The sequence below is a fragment of the Cyprinodon tularosa genome, unplaced genomic scaffold (genome assembly GCF_016077235.1).
Source record: "Cyprinodon tularosa strain WSP-4 unplaced genomic scaffold, ASM1607723v1 ctg186, whole genome shotgun sequence".
NCBI lineage: Eukaryota > Metazoa > Chordata > Actinopteri > Cyprinodontiformes > Cyprinodontidae > Cyprinodon > Cyprinodon tularosa.
The window spans coordinates 368053-389711 of NW_024038652.1; the positions used below are offsets into that span (position 1 = coordinate 368053).

The 21659-nt window shown below is 37.5% G+C and overlaps 1 protein-coding gene across 1 annotated transcript in view; it reads left to right on the forward strand.

Annotated features, from left to right (window-relative positions):
* LOC119781941 (WT1 interacting protein) overlaps positions 1-13464 on the forward strand; it is a 55556-nt gene extending 42092 nt beyond the window's left edge. The window contains exons 3-8 of the mRNA XM_038282589.1: positions 260-327; positions 1390-1452; positions 1914-2044; positions 2813-2864; positions 5197-5265; positions 10164-13464. Coding sequence (XP_038138517.1) covers positions 260-327; positions 1390-1452; positions 1914-2044; positions 2813-2864; positions 5197-5265; positions 10164-10316 — 536 coding nt within the window. The 3' untranslated portion in view covers positions 10317-13464. The remainder of the gene's footprint in view (positions 1-259; positions 328-1389; positions 1453-1913; positions 2045-2812; positions 2865-5196; positions 5266-10163) is intronic.
* The last annotated feature ends 8195 nt before the right edge of the window (positions 13465-21659 follow it).

A 21659-nucleotide genomic window follows, 5' to 3' on the forward strand; every position in this document is an offset into this window, starting at 1 on the left:
CTCTTTGGAAGGTGGTATACCTAAAATGTGTTTGTGTTGGGGCCAAATTGTCAAAATCCTGACCTCAAAGGGTGATGTTCAGCAAATGTTAGATGAGTCTCTGGTCCGAAACAGCTGGATCAAGGAGCTACTTTACATTCTCATTTTATGGTAAAAATGTCCACAAGCTGTTGGGGACGGATAAACTCCTCAATGACTGGAGTTTATCTGTTTAATACGAGGTAACTTTCTTTACTAATACATTTGTGGTGTCTTCCAGGGAGGAGGCTGCGAGGGAAGGCCTTCTACAACGTCAATGGAAAGGTGTACTGTGAGGAAGACTTCTTGGTGAGTTGGTCCTCGTTCATGTTTGGGAATTTAACCTCATGGTGCAAATTTGGACCTGGAAATTCCAGCACCAACCCCCCCAATTTAGACCCAGTTCACCTAGTTTCCCCCAGGAGCTCATTCTCACCACAGACAGCTCAGAGGGGTTGTTGGACAACCGCCCGTCTCCATCTGCTTCAGATTAGCAGGGCAGACACGGCGACCGCAGTCATGGTGCCTGGACTCACGTTTGTTTAAAAGTTTGGAGTGAAAACAAAAGAAATTGAATTTCTTCTACTTCTTCTACTTCTAAAGTAAAGCAGGGGAATTCAGCCAATAGAGGAAGATGCACCCGACGGTTCCCAAAAACAGCCTCCTGATGTCGTTGAACACATAACACATGTTGCTGACTACACTTCCTGTTTCTGGACAGCTTCCGCTTAAAGATTAACCCACTGATATGTTAGGAAACACTGAAATTCCGGTTTTGCAGCACACCATCACCACCCGGCTGGTGCTAATCGCCTTCCGTCTCCCTCCTGTGGCTGAGACTTGACCACGCTTCCCTGGGGGGGGGGGGGGGGGGGGGGGGGGGGGGGGGGGGGGGGGGGTTGTAGGCTGCAGGGGAATTGGTTGGTCGGTGGCAGATGGTTGATTTGGAGAAGCGTCACCACCTCCCACCTCCACCTGGTAGCTGTGTCTCCTCTGTCAAGCCCTCAGTGTCATCAGGTCATGACCTCAGGGTGCTGGGGGGGGATCTGTGTGCTGCAGATGGTCACTTTTAATATCTAACGGAGCTCTGGAAGGAATTAGCAGACTGATGTGAGGTGTTTTTATAACAATAACCCTAAATGACACTTAATCCATTCAATTTGATTCCCTGGAAGTGAAAAAGTACCAACATGGTAACAGCAGAACCCCTTCCTGTAACAGATGATGGCTTAGAAACACAACCTGTTCATGAAAGAGCGCAGGAGCTCCCCCTATAGGTGGTTAGGAGATATTTTTGCTGATGCAGTTAAAAAACCCACCCATCTATTTGAGCTGAAGGAAGTAAATACTGCTCTTCATCTTTCCCCACAGTACTCCGGCTTCCAGCAGACGGCTGAGAAGTGCTTTGTGTGTGGTCACCTCATCATGGAGATGGTAGGAACCTTTTCTCTTCATTTGAGAAGATATTTAAATAGACAGCGCATTGCAAAAAGCATTCACCCCTTAACACCCATTTGCACGTTTTTGCCGTTTCCAACAACAAACTTCAGTGGATCTATTAGGATTTCGTGAAACAGACCAACAGAAAAAAAGATAGAAAAATTTAAAAAGAGTAGCATCTATCATAGTCTCCTACCTTTAATACATTTCACTGCATATTACTGGCTAAGTCAGTGCAGAGTGTTAATACAGCTGTTGGCGGGTTGGTCAGGGATGAAGTTGTAGAGAGTTTTAAAGAACTTAAAAACGAAGGAAACTGGTAATAAGATAAATCATAAAATGCATTATTCTGCTGCAATTAGCAGCAAAAAGTGTTTCTACAAAATATTGAATTGTGGGAAGGGATAATAACCTACTGAGTCTGACTGTTTCTTCTTCCCTGTGTGGCCGCTCAGATCCTCCAGGCGCTCGGCAAGTCCTACCATCCGGGCTGCTTCCGCTGCGTCGTGTGCAAAGAGGGCTTAGACGGAGTGCCTTTCACTGTAGATGTGGAAAACAACATCTACTGTGTCAAAGACTACCACACGTAAGGAAAATACCACCGTCTGCTGCAGTTAGAAAGGGTTGATAACGCCAAGAAGGTGATGTGTGGGGAATGGGAGGTTCTAGACTGAGGCAGACATAGTTTCTGATAGATCCCACTTGGATCCATGTAATTTTCTTTTTCAAAGTTCTGTTGGTTTTAAAATTAAGTCGAAACCTTTACTTGCATTAAGACAGAATCTCTATTTCCATCTGTTTTGAACCAAATAAAAAAATACACAAATTTTTTACAGCTCATTTTTATTTGATTAAAATTGGTAATTTTCATTAAAGAAAAGTTAAAATATGTAACAAACCTGAACTATAGTTTTACATTTACCTAATACTCCAGAAAAAAAAAAATTAATTCCATCTTCAAGTAGATATTTATTTATTTAGCAACACATTATTTCAGCTTTTTGATATTATATTCAGAGTAAAAAAAAAATAAAAAAATGTTATTGAGAAAACATTGCAATTTTATTTAAACTCAATCATGTACAAATTTCACTTCATTCATTGCGGAACCACAAGCAGCTCTTTGGTTCTGCAGCTCTGTCAATGTATTTTAAATGTTAAACTGTTGCCCTGATTTTTATTTCATGCTTTTCTGTGCCCCCGTGAAACCACTCTGCCCCACCCTTTAAGATCTATAACCGCCACTGGTGTTGGGAGTCCATTTTGTGCTGGTTAGGAGTAGTAATGGACTAATAGAGGAACACACAGATACTAATGAGGCTCATGTTTTCTCCTCTGGTCTCCTCCAATCCAGGGTTTTTGCTCCAAAGTGTGCTTCATGCAACCAGCCCATCCTTCCAGCCCAGGTAAAGATACAAAAACAGTCATCTTAATTTTGTTTTTTTATATAGGTCCTGGGGAGTCTGTTAAGTTAAAAACATCAGTTGTTTTTTTTTCACTGTGAGCCTTGCTAATTAACACTCACTGTTAAAGACAGGAGGAAAAAAACAATAATGTGTTATACTTCAAGGATTTCTATTCACCTTTGATAAAAAAGAGAGTTAAACATTTCAATGATTGCAGAAAAACTTTGCTTTTCAAAATGGTTTTGCTATATAGTACGAACGTTGATCGTAGAATGATGAGTAATAACTATTCCTGTATATTTAGGTTTGTTTATCAGAGCAGATGTTTGCTTGTAGCACTTTCTTTTGTAGTGAAGAGCAACATGTTTCTGCTTAGCTTGAGTGGCCTGCTCTCTTGTGTTTCCCATTTTGAGGAGACACTGCTGGAAATAATCATCTTGGAGCCATTAGTTACTAAATGAAAAAATGTAAACAATTAACCTGAATGGTAAAGTCAACTCTGTCTTTTGTAAAGAAATTCATCCGTTTGCTACTCCTACTCGTCCATCCATGGTTGTGAGGGATCTGGTGTTTATCTGTAGCGGTCATTGGGCGAGAGGCAGGGTACTCCCCGGAAAGGCATGGAGGAACACTAAGCATGGATACGGAGAAACCAAACAACCATACAGTTAGATTTTCTTAGCTGAATTTTTCATTTCCCTGTAGTTTTCGGAGTCAAAGTTTGCTGCTGCAACAAAGATTTTGCGGTTTAATGTATTTTCTGTACAGATTATTACAATTAGAGCCAATTAACTGAAGCAATGTCCACATTTCATGAGTTGTATACAGCAGGAGTGGCTTTGAAAAGAGTTCAGTCAGCCTAAAGCTCAGAGCCAGAATGGCCAATTTAAAGAGCACTGCATCAAGTTTGATGAATATGTGTACTGTATTCAGGTCACGTAGTACAGTTATACTTTGCTTCAGAGATTTTCAGTTGGGAAAATGCTTACAGGTTTGTTTGGAGGGTTTCAAAGTGATGACATGTGCTTTTAAAATGAAGAAAGTGAGAGACAGATTGTTAAGCTCATCCAGGAAATTAAAAGAAAACAAAGCTGCTTATTTTAGCTGTGCAGAAATAACCATGTTGGCATTTTTGTCACCAAGACAAATTGATTTAGCAATTACAGCTTATTCAGAGCTTGATGTTTGTATTTTTAATGATGTGAATGAAGAGCAGTAAGAGCTGGAGCAGTTCTGGAACAGATAAATTAATTTAAAACTAATGTTTAACAGAATATACAGGAAATAATGTTTGGAAAGTCTTAGAATATTGCATTAAATAAAGCACAATATATTCTTTGCAGGCATTTATCTGGAGGTTTTAAAGTTTAATGGAGAATCTGAATGGTGCATGATTATATTTGTCGGGTTCATAAAATGTAGGTTTTTTGAAAAAGGAAGAACTGAAATACACAATTATGGATACAATTTCTGCAGAAGACAGAATGCTCCATCAGAATGACAAGGCAGGATGGACTCCTGACTGAATCCTGACACAGGAGTGGAACATCCCCTCGCACAAATGTTTCATAAACACACATTCATTTCATAATCATCATTAAATAAACCTAACAATATTCTTTGGTCAGATTCCACCAAATACTGAAAAGTTGCTGGATAGAAATGAGTAAACAATAACAGATAACTGCTAGTAGTAGTTTTGTTGCTACAACTCTATCCATCTTATATAAGAAAATTAGACGCACTGATCAGAATTTTGTGGCCAATTTATGTTCCTCTTTGAACTGACTTAGAAGTTAAATTTGAAAGAAGAGCTCAGGCTAAAGCATTCAAGGTATTTCTTGTCAGCAGCAGATGCTGTTGGTTTTATCAATGTTTTACAGCAGAGTTCATAATTTAGAAGTGAACGTTTGAAAAAATTCTAGAGAAGGCAGAAGAGTAATCTCTCTCTTTCTCTTAAAGCCCAAATGAACCAAAAAAAATAAAATCACAAAAATTGAAACTTTCGGAATATATTATCTCTCATCTGCCTTTGAGTTTATTTTGAGCCTCTTTCTGATTAACTTTGAGTGTCTTATCTGCTTTAATGTTTTAGGAATTTTACTATTATTTACGAATATTTAAGTTTTTATATCCGATTGAGCTGATATCCTTCAGACTTTGTCACCAGACGGTTTATTAGCTGTTGTGTGTCAGCAGAGAGGAGCTGTTTTACTTTTACGTTGGTTTAAAGATAGTGAGGGGTTTCTTTTTTTGGAAAGTTGCTCCATTACTTTAATAAAACAGCTGCTCCAACAAAGGAGAAACCCTGACTATGACTCTGTTCTGGCAGGGCTCTGAGGAAACCATCCGGGTCGTGTCTATGGACAAGGACTACCATGTGGAGTGTTACCACTGTGAGGTGAGACAAAGTCCTCATTCACACACACGAGTAGCAAGACTAGACTGGATGATCTCTAGTATGACTGGGTATGATTCAGCTCTTCTGAATGCTGGAATGAATAAAAAACAAACAAAGAGCTAATGCACTCACACATCCACTAAGTCAACATTGTCAGCCTGTCTGAGGACTGCAAACTGTCAATAAGGACTAGATTTTTGCAGCCCGTGAGAATAATTCACAGTTATAGACACTACTCCAAGCTGATCATAGTTCATAGGCACCAACTTTGTTATTCAACAATGACAAAAATTATTGGAGGGAAATAATCAAATCGAGCCAGCTTGCTGTTATTTTTATTTTATTTTATTTTTTCAATTTCCTATTGAAATAAGTTTTTTACTATCACTGTCAGCAGACGCAGTGGGTTAAGGCTTGCTAATGTAACAACAGATGGATTATAATGTAAGCGGAAGACAATCATTGAACCAAGTCCTGCAGGAAGAGGTTGAAGTCTGCAGCTTAATCATTCAGGACTCTGTAAATTCATTAGATATTGTGAAAATGACCACAAGCCTTGATTTACATTGGACACAGTATAAAGTATGATTACACATTCAAATTTAAAACATGCTTACAGTTAATGCATTCTGCTCTTTTTCTTCTGTCCAGAGTCACGGGTTTCTATTATTCCTGCAGCTTGTTCAGTGATCTCTCAGCGGGGGGGGTTTAAAGAGTAATCCTGGCTGCTCAGCAGGTTCTGGGCTTTTGCATTCATTCATGAAAATGATGAAAATATGCAGCCAAGAGGTTCTAACCTCATTCACTTTGTATTTACGAGCTTTTTTTCCCCTCTCTGCTTGAATCCTGTTAGCGCTGTAAACTCACAGAGAAATGAGCTCCAGCATGAACCATAGGGAAGCACTAATATGAAAATCTGGGTAGATATAATACTGCAATTACACCACGATCACTGTCACATTTCCCATCTCAGACCCCATGATGACCTCATCATCATCTTTATTTGAGACAGCAAAGACTGACACACACCAACATAGAGTCCGTTACAATAATCCAATCAAGATGAAATAAAAGCATGGATAATTGTTTTAAAGGGCAGCCATGAAAGAAAAGGTTTTAGTTTTGCCAATTGTCTTAACTGATAAAAGCAAGATCTGACAACTGCTTCAATTTGCTTTCCCAATTTAAAATTACTGCCCACCTTAAAACCCAAGTTCATGACGGTTGATTTAAAATATGGTTTCAGGTGTCCTAGTTCTATAGCAGTAGAATCGCAAGGGCTATTAGATCCAAACACTATAACCTCAGTTTTCTTCTCATTAAAATTTAAACTTCAGGGCCAGCCAGGCTTTACTGTCATCTAAACAGTTCAATAAAGACATCACTGAAAAAACATCTCCCTGCTTAAGGGGCAAATACATTTGGCATCCATCAGCATAAAAATGGAAATCAATACCATGTCTTGTCAGTATTGAACCGAGTGGCAGCAAATAAAAAGAGCAGGGCCCTAAAATTGATCCTTGTGGGATCCCATAGGACAGAGAAGCACTAGATGATTCAGCGTTGACAATTTTGACACAGAACGATCGATGGGTCACATATGATCTGAACCAATAAAGAGCAGTTTGCTCAACTTATTCTCATTATGAGTGCGTATGAAATCGTACGAAAAGTTATGCACCGTAATTTCGTACGTTTTGGACGTTTTTTTCGTCGTATGCGCATGCGCATCTGACGCACCATTCACGAATATAGAATATAAATTACAATTAGCCCTAACCCTAAGATAGAAAACAGCAAGCAACGTAGTTAGAGACATAAATAAGTGATGATTGCACTGTTTTTCCCATTTTTACGTCCGTCCGCGGATCTGCTTTTTTTTTCTGTCTGCCAGCGCATGCGCACTGATGTGGTTTTTTGAGGAAAAACGTCCAAAACGTACGAAATAGTGTGCATAACTTTTCGTACGATTTCATACGCACTCATAATGAGAATATGTTGGTTTGCTGGATCCCTATTAATTTAATCAGGCATGTTATTAGATAATGATGGTCAACCGTGTCAGAATTGATTGATTGATAGCAGCCATTAGATTAAGCAAAACTAAAACTGTATAGCAGAGTGACAGGATAAGTGAATATCATTTAAAGCTCCTGGAATATGAGTAGAAACAGGATGGAAATAAACATTGGTTAACATCAGCCTATGTTTCAAAATGTCCAACAATGCTGGACGATGTTAATGCTGATATATTAGTCATCAGAAAATCTACCACAGGAAGATGTTACATTGCACTCTCCCATCCCAGCGCTGTGCAAAAATTACTTTGTAACTATTTCAAATGTTTTCACGTTTTAATGCTAATGATCAATACAAAGTTTTGCTTTTTTTTTTATTTTGCTAACATTTGAAAAGCATGTTAACCTTTGTTTTCACCCGCTTCTATTTTAATACCCTTAAAAAAAAACAAGTGTAAACAATTACCTTTAGCATTAATAGAGGACTGTTTTACATTTGCTTTAAATTTACCTCAGTATAAATCCAGCTGTTCTGTGAAGGCATCAGTACACGGCCCAGGGGTGCAAACACACTGCATAATACATAAATACAAAACAAAAAAAGTACTGCAAAGTAGACATGCTGCAATCACAGGGAGAAACACAGGGAGACGTGGAACTATGATTTAAAAATAGAAAGAGCATGAGACAGCTACAAATTTACCAAAACAGGTGGTTTGGACCTGCAGGTTTATTTGCCCACGTGGCGGGAGCATTTTTAGTCCTACATTTTGTCTCTTTGGTTTTTCTATTCTTGAAAAAAATCCACAGGTTTCTGTCTAGAATATGCAGCAACTCTGTTGATTAAGGTGCTAAGCTCAGATGAAACCACACCTAAACTTTTTCAGCATGCTCACACAAATAGTATTTGTGATTAAAACATCTTTCTGTGGGGGTGCTTTTCCTCTGCAGGGGTAATAAAGCTGATCTGACCTAACAGAAAGAAACATAATAGTAAATTTAGAAGAATTCAGAATAGGGTGAAGTTTTTCCCTCCAGCAGGTCAGTGACACTTAACCTGCAGCCAGAGCTGCAATAGTGTGAATCAAAGCTTTTTCTGTTATAAAATGGCCCAGTCAAAGACTAAGATGTGAACAGAAACTCATTATTCAAGCATTTCTGTGAGGAAAAATGTGCAAAAATGTTTGTGGTTTTTCATGTTAAAAAATGGTTAAATATGTACCTACCCTCATCAAACATTTAAGACCAGTTGATAATTGGCAATAATTCCCATCGTGCACTGTTGGATCTTAAAAAGTAGAACTCCTATATGCTAATAGAAAAAAAAATTGGGAGTGAGGCAAAAAAAAAGAGAACGTTTATTGAACAACTTCTTGTGAAAAATCATTAAATTCTAACAGTCTGTTCATCAGCTCAGACCACAGAACTTTAAAGGAATAGTACACCCAAAACATGATTAGCCTTCATTTTCTACTCACCCCCATGCTGAACAACACTCTGGAGTACTTTTTTGATATCTCAAATGCATCTGGAGATCTGGGAGGCTTCTTGCTGTCTGCTGACATTCAAATAATGGAGGTCCATAGAGCCCGAGGCAGAAAGGTCCATAAAAGTCCACAAAAAACGTGTCAATATTCCTCCATACTGCTCGTCCAATGTATTCCAAGTGTCCTGAGTGGGTAGCATCCAGAATTTACTCGAAACGAAGTAATTTAGAATGTTTTTAGAGCATAAACAGTAGTGTATAGGATTTCCTGAAAGCGCGCGCCGGCGCGTTAATGACGCTACGGAAGCCGGCAGACCAAACCAGATGAAAGTGCGCATTCAGCGTCTGCTCTGCCGATAATGCAAGCGTAAAAGAAGAAATGTGCTGTTTACCTGTGCAAAGAAAGAAACAACAAAAGAAAAATGTCTGAGGACTCCAGTGTTGAGGAAGAGCAGGAGTTCTTTGCCGAGCTGAATGCGCACTTTCATCTGGTTTGGTCTGCCGCGGTTTCCGTAGACTCGTGAACGCGCTTTCAGGAAATCCTATACACTACTGTTTATGCTCTAAAAACATTCTAAATGACTTCGTTTCGAGTAAATTCTGGATGCTACCCACTCAGGACACTTGGAATACATTGGACGAGCAGTATGGAGGAATATTGACACGTTTTTTGTGGACTTTTATGGACCTTTCTGCCTCGGGCACCATAGACCTCCATTATTTGAATGTCAGCAGACAGCAAGAAGCCTCCCAGATCTCCAGATGCATTTGAGATATCAAAAAAGTACTCCAGAGTGTTGTTCAGCATGGGGGTGAGTAGAAAATGAAGGCTTATCATGTTTTGGGTGTACTATTCCTTTAAGGCCCAAATTTTTATCAAAAGAAGGGCATTCAGTGTCATGATTTCCTGATACCAAAGGCAAAAAAGTGTTCTCTCTCTCTCTCCGTATGCCTTAAAATATCCTAAGAGATATGAAAAAAACAGTGAAGAGGTAAACTTAACACTTATAATGACTAATAAATAATTATGTTTCCATTTTAGAGGTTTTTAGTTTGTTTATGTTTGTTTTCTTTTATATGGTTTTAAAACTTTGATCAGATGACTAACAGTCCACGCCAGTTTAATGGGTTGCAAAGAATTGCTTACTCCCATTCATTTCATTTTTTTATTCGGAAGCTCTAACTGAAATGGTTTCCAGATACAAAAGTTCAAAGAGGGATTCCTTTATATTTTTTTAAGTAGTCTTAAATTGTCAAACAGGAGCGCTTTAGAGAATAGAAAAGCAGCTGTTGTGTCGGTGGAATGTGGAACAGTTCTATCAGGTAGAAACAGGGAAGCTCATTCCAAATGTGTTTATTCACCATCTTTGTTGGATGTTTGTGTTTTCCATTAGGATTGTGGTCTCCAGCTGAACGATGAGGAGGGCCACCGCTGTTATCCCCTAGAAGGTCACCTTCTCTGCCACAGCTGCCACATCCAACGACTCCAGTCGAAGCTGCCTGCCCACCCGCCACCGAGCTACCCCCTTCATGTGACTGAACTGTAAGAAGGGGACCTAGCTTGTCCTCCTTGATAATCCAGGATACGAGAAGTGGGGTGGAGGGGTGCGGACTCCCACTCCGGCCTCCGTTTGTGGGAAAGCCATTGTAAGGAAAATCTGGAACGCTGCGGTAAACCCCAAATACAGAAAGGAATACCATTCACGTTCCTCTCCTCCATCTTAGAATTAGGGCGCATAACCTGAAAGCAGGTTAACCCCAAAGGCCCAAGCGACCTCACGCCTTTATTTGACCTTTTTAAGGTAAGAGTTCCTGGATTTCCTGTGTTCTGACTGAAGAGCTCCACAGCAGAGCTGTCGCGGCTGAGAACGCTGCAGTGAGGAAAGGAGACATTGCATACCGGTGTTGGCTGAACCGGGTGGTTGGTGCCTTCAGAACGATTTTCTCTCTGTGCAGCTGCTAACACTGAAAGAGAGCCCTGAAAAAAGGCTATGCAAAGGACACCCGGCACCATGACACAGGGCTGTGAGGACAAATGAACGGCTGTGAGAACAACTACTCTGCAACGCCTCGACGTAGCACCACAAGCCCAGAGAACCCAATTGACATTCCACATAGATGTCCAACAGGACACCTCCAGAGATTCACAAGCATTGTCTTAATTAATGGTTAATGTTTATATTATGGAGAGAAAGAAAACTTTAGCTGCACATAGGTCGTCTTTTTATATATGAATATATATTTCGCAGACGTTTTCCACATAAAAGTCCTAGATGTAGATTGTATTTTTTTATGTAAGCGTATCTGTGAGTGTGACGAAAATCAGAGGTGTAGCTAAAACCTCTGCAGTTTCTCGGTCTGTCGTATTCATTTTCCTACAGTCTCTTCATGTCTGTCAGAAAGGCAAGAGATCCACCTGGAGCAGATTTTAAAATGCTGTTGTTTCATCCCACTTGACGTTCTTACACAGAGCTCATTGTGTTACTTTCAAACAGATTTATCCACATTAAGCTGATGTGAACCAAAAAAAAAAAGGATTTTAAACTCAATGCAGGATTTTGCACCTCTCTGTTACAATTTAAATTCAGAAACTGGATCTAATTTAATGTTTTGTCTAAAATATTAATGAAAAAACATATTACTCTGAATTCCTTTCATTTAGATTTCAGCTTCTTTCATTAAATCTATGTTAATAAAGCCACTTAAAGTTGGATGAAACAAACTGCATGCTTTCATAAAAGTTAGGCAGGCTCCACTTGTTCACTATTGTCCTCACAGGTGCATCTCATTTCATTAGAAATTCATAGCAAAGTTAAATTATTTCATTAAATTAGTTGAAAGGTGAAGCCTATATTTACATTCAATACACAGAGGGATATATTACCAGCTATTATTTATTTTATTTTAATGATTAAAGATTTTTTTTTTATTTTGAGACAGCCACCTAATGAGAAGCATGTCTATGTATTACACAAAACATGCTTTAAATGCTTCCATGAATGAATAAGCAAGGAGGTAATTGCCATGTAGCGGCGCAGAGGAGTGAAGGAAGCATATGTTGTTCTTCCACTTAACTTTCCACTAATATGCTTAAATATTCTTGAATATTTGAACTGTATGATTGGGTGCTTTCAGATAATGAAAACCTACATTTGGTTTCTCAGAAAATATGAGAATAAGATTTTGACTGAGCTCACTGTTTCCCAGAGAAGTGCATCAAAATATATGAATGGAAAGTCGAGTGGAAGGAAGAAGTGTACTTTATAAGCAATCCAGGATCATCAAAGACTTGTCACCTCCTTGCCATGCCACATTAATGCAGCAGTTATTTCTTACGAAGCAGTAACTGCATACAGACATTAATACATGACATTAATATCCATTTTTTCCTTTTTTGGTCATACGTAGTGACTATAAATACCATAAATATAGTCAGACATATTCTGCCACTCTGTGTAATGAGTCTATATATAAGTTCAGCTTTTCATAAAGTATTTTTTTAGTAAAATATAAAGAAACATTTCAATGATACTCTAATATTTTGAGGTGCACCTGCATGTCCCTTTGTGTTCTGCATGAAGTCTGCTGATGTGTTACGTGGGAAGAGGGGATACCTGACATCACGGAGCTGCTGGTCCCAGCCGGGTGTTTTTAAGGAATCCCCTCCCATCCTTGCTGATTATGTTATTTCTGTTATCGTGATCACAGGCACTTATGTGTTGCAGTATGCGTGTGTTTTGTGTGTGTCCAGAGGAAGAAACTACATCAGAGGTTACAAAAAAAAAAGGTTTTGAAATATTATTTTCTAAATTTATTGATACTGATTCTCTATAAAACATTCCTCCGATTTTAACGGTTTAAAACCAGAAAACGAAAATGAAAGAGCAAACAGTTTCTGTTCATATGTGTTTGTGTGTGATAGTGAGAGACTCTATGTGTTCTAGTGGCAGGCCCATGAACCTCACTGTGTTTGCAGGGCAGCGCAGCAACCAGCAGGATGACCCCAATTCTCTCTGTTAAAAACCTGACTACGACTTCTCACATTGCTTTTATCTCCATCCTCCTGAAACCGATGCGTCAAACGTTCCATTGTGTGCATACACTGACCCTTACTGTGATGCTGTGATACACTCAGTTGTAAATATCTACTACTGAATGTGTTTAAAACAGAGAGCGAAGGGAGGGGTCATCATGTGAATGTAATGTATAGTGAAGAAAATGACTGCAAATTGTGTCTGAGACTTTCCAGCATGTTCGACGTCGCCTTCCTCGCAAGGTTCAAGTAAAGTATGCTGTACTTGAAGACTTCGGCATTCAATTACATACAATGGATTGTATCCCTTTAAAAGATGTCTTAATTTACTTTTTTTTAAGTACTACTTCAGTTTGTATTTCATAAAGAGGCTAGTTTTCTATTTGTATTTGTTTCCTATCAAAATCACTTTGAAAGAAAACACTTGTACTGTTAGTTCCAACAAGCACATGTCAACACCCTTCACTTCGGTTTTGTATCGCTCTGTGTTTTTGATAAACTAGATGATTCATTTAAAAGAAAAAAGGAAACTAGATTTATTTATCTAAACATGAAAAAGTCTAAAGTTATTTAATGTATTAAAATCAGGACGTATCATTTAACTGTAGATGACATAATCTGCTTTTTCAATAAAGTGGTTTTGTAGCTAACTGTAAAAAAAAGTGTTGGTTTTTCTTCCTTGTTTTCAGACCTTTTAAAGGGTCATTCAGGTTTTCATCATTTTAAAGTGTAAAAAACATATAGTTTGGCCAGAGGGGTGATAAACACTTAAGCTATATATGTATGTTTTACACACTTGTTAAAGTTACATAGTCACAATATGTGACTTTTTTTATTTATTTATACGCCATTAACTCACTCTGGTTGTCTACAGCATGACAACTTACAGCTTTCTGCTGGCATAATATCTGCTATTTTTAATCATTTAAGCTTTGTTTTTGCTAAATTTATAATTAAATATAGCTTTGTTGTCATTGCATGGAGAACATGCAATGACAACAACTTATGATTAAAAGACAGACAGACACAGGTGAAAACCAAAATCCAACACAGATTTCTTTTAAAAACACTAACAGTCCAATATCATCTGCAGAAGAAGCATGTTGTAGAAGCCAAGAGAAGGTGTCATGTAGGGGTGGGTATTGCCAAAGAAATCACGATTCGATCCGAATCACGATTCACATGCCACGATGCGATTCTATCACAATGCATTGCGATACTTGAAATATTGCGATGCATTGCGATATTTTCACTGAACACTGTAAGAAAAAGATACAGCCATTACCAGTGGCTGACTGGCTGGGTATGATCTGGATCGTGCCTTCTATTGATACATAACTGAAAGCAACTGAATTCATACATAGCTGGATTTATTGAAATGACTTTTGAAGGTATTGCCATGAAAACAAATACTGGACGCAAATATTACTATTACTGGCGTGGACACACTGACAAAAAGTGCGTAGGATTTATAAAACTTGAAATAACAGTGCCGTTTACATGGTCTCAGTGGTCCTTTAATGGAAACATTCTTTCGCAAATGACGTGCGTCAAATCAATTTCTTTTTAACTTCTTTGTGTTTAAAGCCAAAATGCATCCAAACATCTGACTTGGAAAGCGATGGAGCCGGGCAAATTTTCTCAGTCTCCATGTTTTGTTTATGAATGACTCGTCGCAGTATCCGTAGCGACATCTACTGGACTGAAAGTTGTATTCCACTCGTTTTTGGCTGATGTGTGCCAACCATTCATGTATTTTATTTATTCCTTTTTGTTGATTAAGAATCGATACGTGGCATCAAGAATCGATGCAGTAGATCACAACAATTAGAATCACGATGCATCATCATGACGATTATTTTGCACACCCCTAGTGTCATAGTCCAAAAGCTTGGGGCATCCCACTGTCAAGTTGATGAGAATCATAAAGTAGGTCAGAGGGTGTGCTGTCAAAAGTTAAATATGGGTTTTACCCTTTCATCACCAGACAAATTAAATTAATTCAAATTTTATTAGAAATGTTTGAAATATGAAGTGTTGAAAATCCAGCCCAAGTTTGTTTTTCCAAGGCTGTGGATGTTTAAGTGTATTTCTGTGACCAGCATAACAGCATTATTACAACCATATTACTAAGTTATAAATTAACGTTAAAAAAACAAAATGCCAGTAAACCATATACTTTTGTTTAAACCATTACTGGCCTTCATCACAGATTTTTTTGGCTCACTGAAATGTTACCCAATGATTATTTATAAATTATATAACAGCTAGTAATCAAATGAAAACAACTGTTTTTGAATAAAAATTTTCACTTGTATTATAGATCTCTGATCAGCTTTTTTGGATTTACTTATTAGTATTGCTTCAAAACAAAGGGCCTAATTGAGCAAATAGAGCGGGTGCAGAATCTGCAGTCCTCCATGGCCTGACAATAGCAACTCTACCACCTTTGTTTTTGTTCAGCAAAAAATTTTTAAACATTATTTTTAACTGCTGTATCAGAATGGTTAGATTAAAGGTTAGCCTTAGACAGCGTTGTTTAAGGACTCTATTTCAGTGTTTTTAGTCATCTTTCCCTGGAATGCCAGTATATCAATCTATATATTTATAGATTTATCCAACTAAAACTTAAGCAGCAGAATAATAAAGTATGTTGCATTCTGGGATGGGGTTTTTATTTGGTTCATCAATCTGAATGCAAGCACTCGATTGTTTAGATAATTGAGAGACTGCACCCCTGCAGTGTTTTAATGTGCAACGTTTGGGCCAACTGGAGCATGACAAGGGCTGATAACAGGGATGGTCTCCTTAATATTAGATATAAAAAATAGGAACAATTATCCAATACTTAAATTACTAGAACAGTGATCAAGCAAAGATTAGGAACTCTTAAATATATTATATGGCACTGATACTGACTCATCTCTACAAACTACCCCGCAAAACAAGATATCAAAGAAGACCAAAAACACATACAAAATTACCAAAACAATGCTCCAATTAACCATTATCCCCTAAGTGGTGTGCATAATGTTAAAATAAAAAATGAAAGATTATACAAACTTGACCTACAGTGATAAATTCTGTATCATGTAATATGAATATAATCAAAATCATTTTATCAAAAATATTAATGTAAGACAAAGATAACCAAAAAGAAAAGAAAAAAAGTCTGTCAAAGAAACTTGGATGGTGTCCTTTCTGTCAGTTTTACATCTCATTCAGGAGGCCACATCCTGGAGAGATTGCTTTTGCTGCTTCTGTATGTGGAAAAATTGCTGTATTTGTTAGATTCATAAACACCAGAAAATAAAGAAGAGAAAGAATCAGCTCTGAATTAAAGACCTTAATTGAAAGCCAACCGGGGTAATTCAATGGGACCTAAACAACAATGTTTTTTTGTCTTGATAATAAGACCTTAACAAACAAGAACATCAGCAACCATAACGATGCAAATGACAGACAGCTGTACATTAGATAAAACCAGGTGACGATGAGGTAAATTCAGAGTAGAAATCAATGCATTGTTGGACAAAATATTCTTCAGAAAAATCAAGATAAAACTGAATTAAAAGATTTGCATCAAAAGAAGAGCTTTTAAAAGTTATCACACCCCTTCAGCAAATCTAACTAGAAATACAAAATCAAGCTCTAAATCAGGGTGAAATGATTGAATTAGATCTAAACCTTTAGATACACATAAAGACAGTAAAAAGGTCTTCCTTCTATTGCCTAAAGAACATCTCCAGGATTAAAGGACTAATGCCTCAGTAGGGCCTTGAAAAACAAAGTCCAGTTTTCATCTTTAGCAGAATTAATCATTGCAGTGTTTTTTTTTCTTCGAAAATCTGCCTGAAAAAGTGGATTAGACAGCTGCAGCTGATCCAGAATGCTGCTGCCTGCTTCCTTACTAAAACTAAGAAAAGTGGGAGCATCAGCCCAGTTCTAAAGTCCTTTCCCTGGATTCCCACGTATTTGGGAATGGACTCTAAAATACAGTTGAATACTGTTGGAATTCAGTTAGTCCATGAATATCTGATTGGCTTTGCTCCAAAATACATTACAGACTTGTTGTCAGTGGATCAACCACCCAGACCTCTCATGTCATCTGGATCAAATCTACTATGCATACCCAGAACCAAAAAGACCAAACTTCCAGGAAACTGCGCTTAAAACCTCAGCTACTTTAAATTGAGAATCAAAAAGTATTTGTTAAGAGTGGCCTTAGATTAAGTTTTCAGTCTAACTTTTGCTCCATTTTCTGTTATCATTAAATTTTTTTCATCTTTCATTATCAATGGTTATATATTGTTTTTTTTACAATCCTCTTATTTAAATGTCTCGTTTATTAACCTTTTTTATGCTACCTCTATGCCACTGCACTGTACCTTCTTTTTCTTTTCTTTTTTTTTTTAATCTGCAGCACTTTGAACAGGCTGGACAATGAAATGAGCAGTAGAAATAAACTCATCTTGCCTTGCCTTACCAGGTAACAAAAAAGTGAACTCTCTTTGTCCTCAACCAACTCTCAGGATGACAAAAATCGAGCCTGTTAAAATAGAGAGCAGTTTCAATAACAGTGGAGTATTCTTCCTCATTTAACAGAAGCTTTTGCTCCATGTAGCATAAGTTTGTCTCAGAGGTCTCATAACTAACTCAACAAAAGTTTTGTGTTTTATTTGGCTTCTCTTTCATCATTTATTAAGAAGTAAAGAAGGGATAGTACCTTTTTCTGTTTCCCCATCCTATGTTTTATGTATAACTTGTTAAGAGTTTGCATTTTTTGAGCTATAGCGATGTCCCTCCATCTTTTTCCCCCAGATCTCCCTAACCAGGCCTCTACAGCCAGATTTCATAAGCCTTATGCTTGTTTTTGATTAAACATCTTTATTTCTACTAATAATAGGGCGAGAAAGTCAACATTATCAAAGAGAAATATCTAAAGAGTGGCCAATTTCAGCTCAACGCAGTTAGCTTTTCCTGAGCTTGTCTTTGCTCTGGAGATTTATTTTTAGACCTACATGAAGGCTGATCATATAATAATGAATTCTTTCAACATATCAATGCAACTTGCAGTTTTTTTGCGGAATGCCCTGACACCTCTGGGAATCAAACTCTCCTTAAGTGCACTTAGCTTCAAACCTCCTCACCTCTTTTAAACCCAACAGTCTTGGATTTGAATGATGGTTGAATTTGTAAGCCACTGACCTGCAGATTGAAGGAGATGCAGATATATTTAATGTGGGCATACATGAAAGTGCAGTCTGCCCACTCGCCGAGAGGAACAGAGGGGTTTCAGAGCGGGGAGCTGGATGGTGTTGGTTGACAGCTCTAACAGTCGAGGCACAAAGCAGCCTTTATGCATGCAAGGGTTCCACCCTGTGACTCAGGGAGCTCTGTGTGTGCATACATGTGTGCTTGTGTCTGAGCAAAGGTAGTGGAGCCCCCCCCCAGGGATCCGCTGTGAGGTGAGTTCTGTTACACAACACAAAAGAAATCCAGAACACCTTCCCTGTGTAGACACAGGAACCCCTGATACTTGGAGAAAAAGGTGAAAATATGCTTGCCACAGGATTACCTCATACGTTCCAAATATGTGGATGATGACCTGAAATTTTAGCCTCGCTTTTGCTTCTGTCAAATCGTTTATATGAGGATTCCTGCAAAATAAAATAAATAACCACATGAGATTGAATAAAACTATTATTTTCCTCACTAATTATTTGGAATAATTATCTTTATTAAACAAGAGAAAAAGTTAATTATCTAAAAGTAAAGCAAATGATGTTTTTCAGGAAAAAGCCCAAACAACAATGTTTTTTTGTCTTGATAATAAGGCTATGAACTTGGTTATTTCAATTTCCTTTAATCAAAATAATTTAAAATATTTCTCCTCTGATGAACAACATTTCTTTCGTTATTGTTTTTTTTATTGTTTAAGCAGCTAAAAATGTCTTCAGGTTAGGAATTCACCTCAGTTTGTGGAACTAAACTCATTATATAAAAGAAAGAGGAAAATCAAAACTTTAACCAAGACCCTTGACTGGATGCTTAGCAACAGCACTACAGATCCAATTCCTCCAATTAACATCTACCTATTCATCACTTCCAAAAATATTCTAGATTGAACGGTTTCTCATTCTTAGTAAATTAGATTAATTTGCTGTTTAAAATATGAATAAAACAATATGAGCTGAGTTGACCTTTTATCTTATAGATTTTTTCTGCCAAAATGGTCTTCAATTATCGCAAGCAATTATGGAGAGCACTTTTACATTTATAACACAAATTATATCATAATATCTAGACATGGACAATTTTAAAAGCGATGTGATTTCAGGATCAGAAGAGAAGTTTGAATAAAATAACCAGGATCAGAAAGTCAGGTTTGATAAAGCATTAACAGCCCTTTTTTACATTTTATTCAACTCAAACCATAACAAATTTGGGAGCTGATTCTGGGAAACAGGACAATTTTCAAAAATAAGACAATGTATGGTGTCTTTCACTCAAGTCCTCTAGGTCCAGAAGAATTGAAATAGCCTCCTTGTCCTCCTGGATATTTATTTAATCCGCAACATCTATCTTCCCAATAATTCACCAGCATCCCTGTTGCTGCTGAGGAAAAGCAATTTCACAGCATGATGCTGTCAACACCATGCTTCACCAAGGATGTTTTGTGTTCAGAATGACGTGTACGCCACAAAAATTGAATTTAATTAAACATTTTTTTTCTTGAAATAGGTGTATTTTCCTTTAATTTGAGGAGGTAAAACAATTTACCAATGGAATACTGTCCTTTTTAGGATATAAATCCAATTTCATAGGCAGATTATCATATCTACCAGCTAAAATTAAGGGTAAATACACTTTTTTAAGAACTGTATACTTTTTTGTAAATCAGGTTTCGCAGTGCAGAGTTATGGTGCTTTTTATGTCAAGTAAAAAATCAGTTTTGGTGTCAGCGAACCAAACACCTTCTTTGACATGTTTGCTGTGTCTGCTACCTGAATTCCTTTCAGCTTTTATTCGACTTTAGCTTCTTTCTTGTCACTTTTTCATGCAATTTGATTATATAAACTAACCAGTGGACTGCTAAAATGGCAGGCTGGAGTTTAGTTTGGGGTATCACAATTAAACTGGTTCAAAGTGCATGATGAAATCTTTAATCTTAACACTATGACAAAATAGTCCAGTAAATTGCATTGATGCTTATTTTGTGACAAAATGTTCTATGATTAAATTTTTGTTTCAAAACAGAGCAGCTGCTGAATTTAATTCAAAATGAAAAATAAATTAAAAGGTCAATTTTTTTTGTGTGAAAATTTATTTAAAAATAGTTGATATTGATTTACCTTTTAAATGTTATTCTTTTACCTAAGCGTAACTGAGTCTAATGAAAAAGGAACAAAAGCATATCTGAAGGTTAAAAAACAAACCCTGCCTCCACAGCTTCACTGTCAGCAATTGCATTGAATGCTTTTCCTAGCATTGAATTTCTGATGACAAACAGATGAAGCCTTGATGAAAAAAATATTACTTTCAGGCGTCAATAGAAATTGCTGTGATTATGATGCATTGTGCTTCCAGCCAAAGCAGAAGCCAGCGTGGGAGGATTTTTTTCTTTTACATTTCTCTCACATTGTGATACTGATAAGAGCCAGATGTTGGTCCGTTGATGTTTTTTTTCTCCGTAGATTTAAAAGGCTGCAAAAGCTTAGAATGGAAAAGAAAGCCAAACACAGAAAGCCAAAAAACAGACACTGAGACTTCTTAGCAGGCCACACATGCCGAGTTATCTGGTAGTCTGAAAAAGGGGAATCTGGATGAATTCAGGAGCAAATTAAACATTTATTAAAAGAGTTTTATATTTGGGGTAGTTCTGTAATGTGATAATTCTTCTTTTTTTCCATTTGAGAGCCATGTTTTCTTCTTACATCTGCTGATATTTTATAGGGAGCCTCAGGAACATGTGGTCAGCTGATGTCCCAAGAGGCCTTACTGAACTCCAACAGGCTTCCTAGGCTGCAGTGTCGTGAGCTCTGCCCACGTACTTAACTTATTCTTTATATAACTCTTGTAGTCGTGGGAAAAATGAAGCTGGGCTTGACACTGTAGCTTTTTTTTACATCCTCCTGGGTTTTTCTGTCACTCTTGTTAATCGCCGCCTGGTTTAGAGTTAGAACTTGGTTTTATGACTACAGGACTCAGATTTAACCCAACAAAAACTGCTCCTTGATGGTATATCCGGCATGGAAAGGTAAGCCTTCAGTTAAACCTAGAGTGATAAACAAAAGTATACCCATGGTTCCTTCTCTCTGGTTAGTTTTCAAAGCTTGATTAGATTTAAAGGTTGAGGACCATGAACCTGCTTCCAGCAATGAAATGCAGCGCATGATGAAAAATAAGGTCCTGCGGCTTCCCAGGTCACTTTGACCTTTCACATACAAGTTGTTATTCAAACTATTCTTACTTCCATTTAACACCAGAAGAAAACATTTTTGCACAAATATATATTAATAAATGTAGACCAGTTTATTACTAAGTTAAAATTAAGGAATTTCATTAAATATGGAAATGTTTAGTTAGATTTCTATTCCTCGTATTCCTGAAATCTTCCCGTATTTTGTTTCTTGAAATGAAACTTATTTATTTTATTTTATTTTTTTACTTTAAATCGTCTCATGTTGGAGCCGCAACACTTCTTTATTTTCCTTTGAAAAGTTTATTCAAAGGTGTTGGAATGAAGATCTGACCTATTATGTTGCCAAACATTGGATTCGCATGAAGTGGTATGCCTTTGATTCTGACTAAGTAACAGCCATGCAGTCTACATGTGTTTAGTGAAAAAGACGAA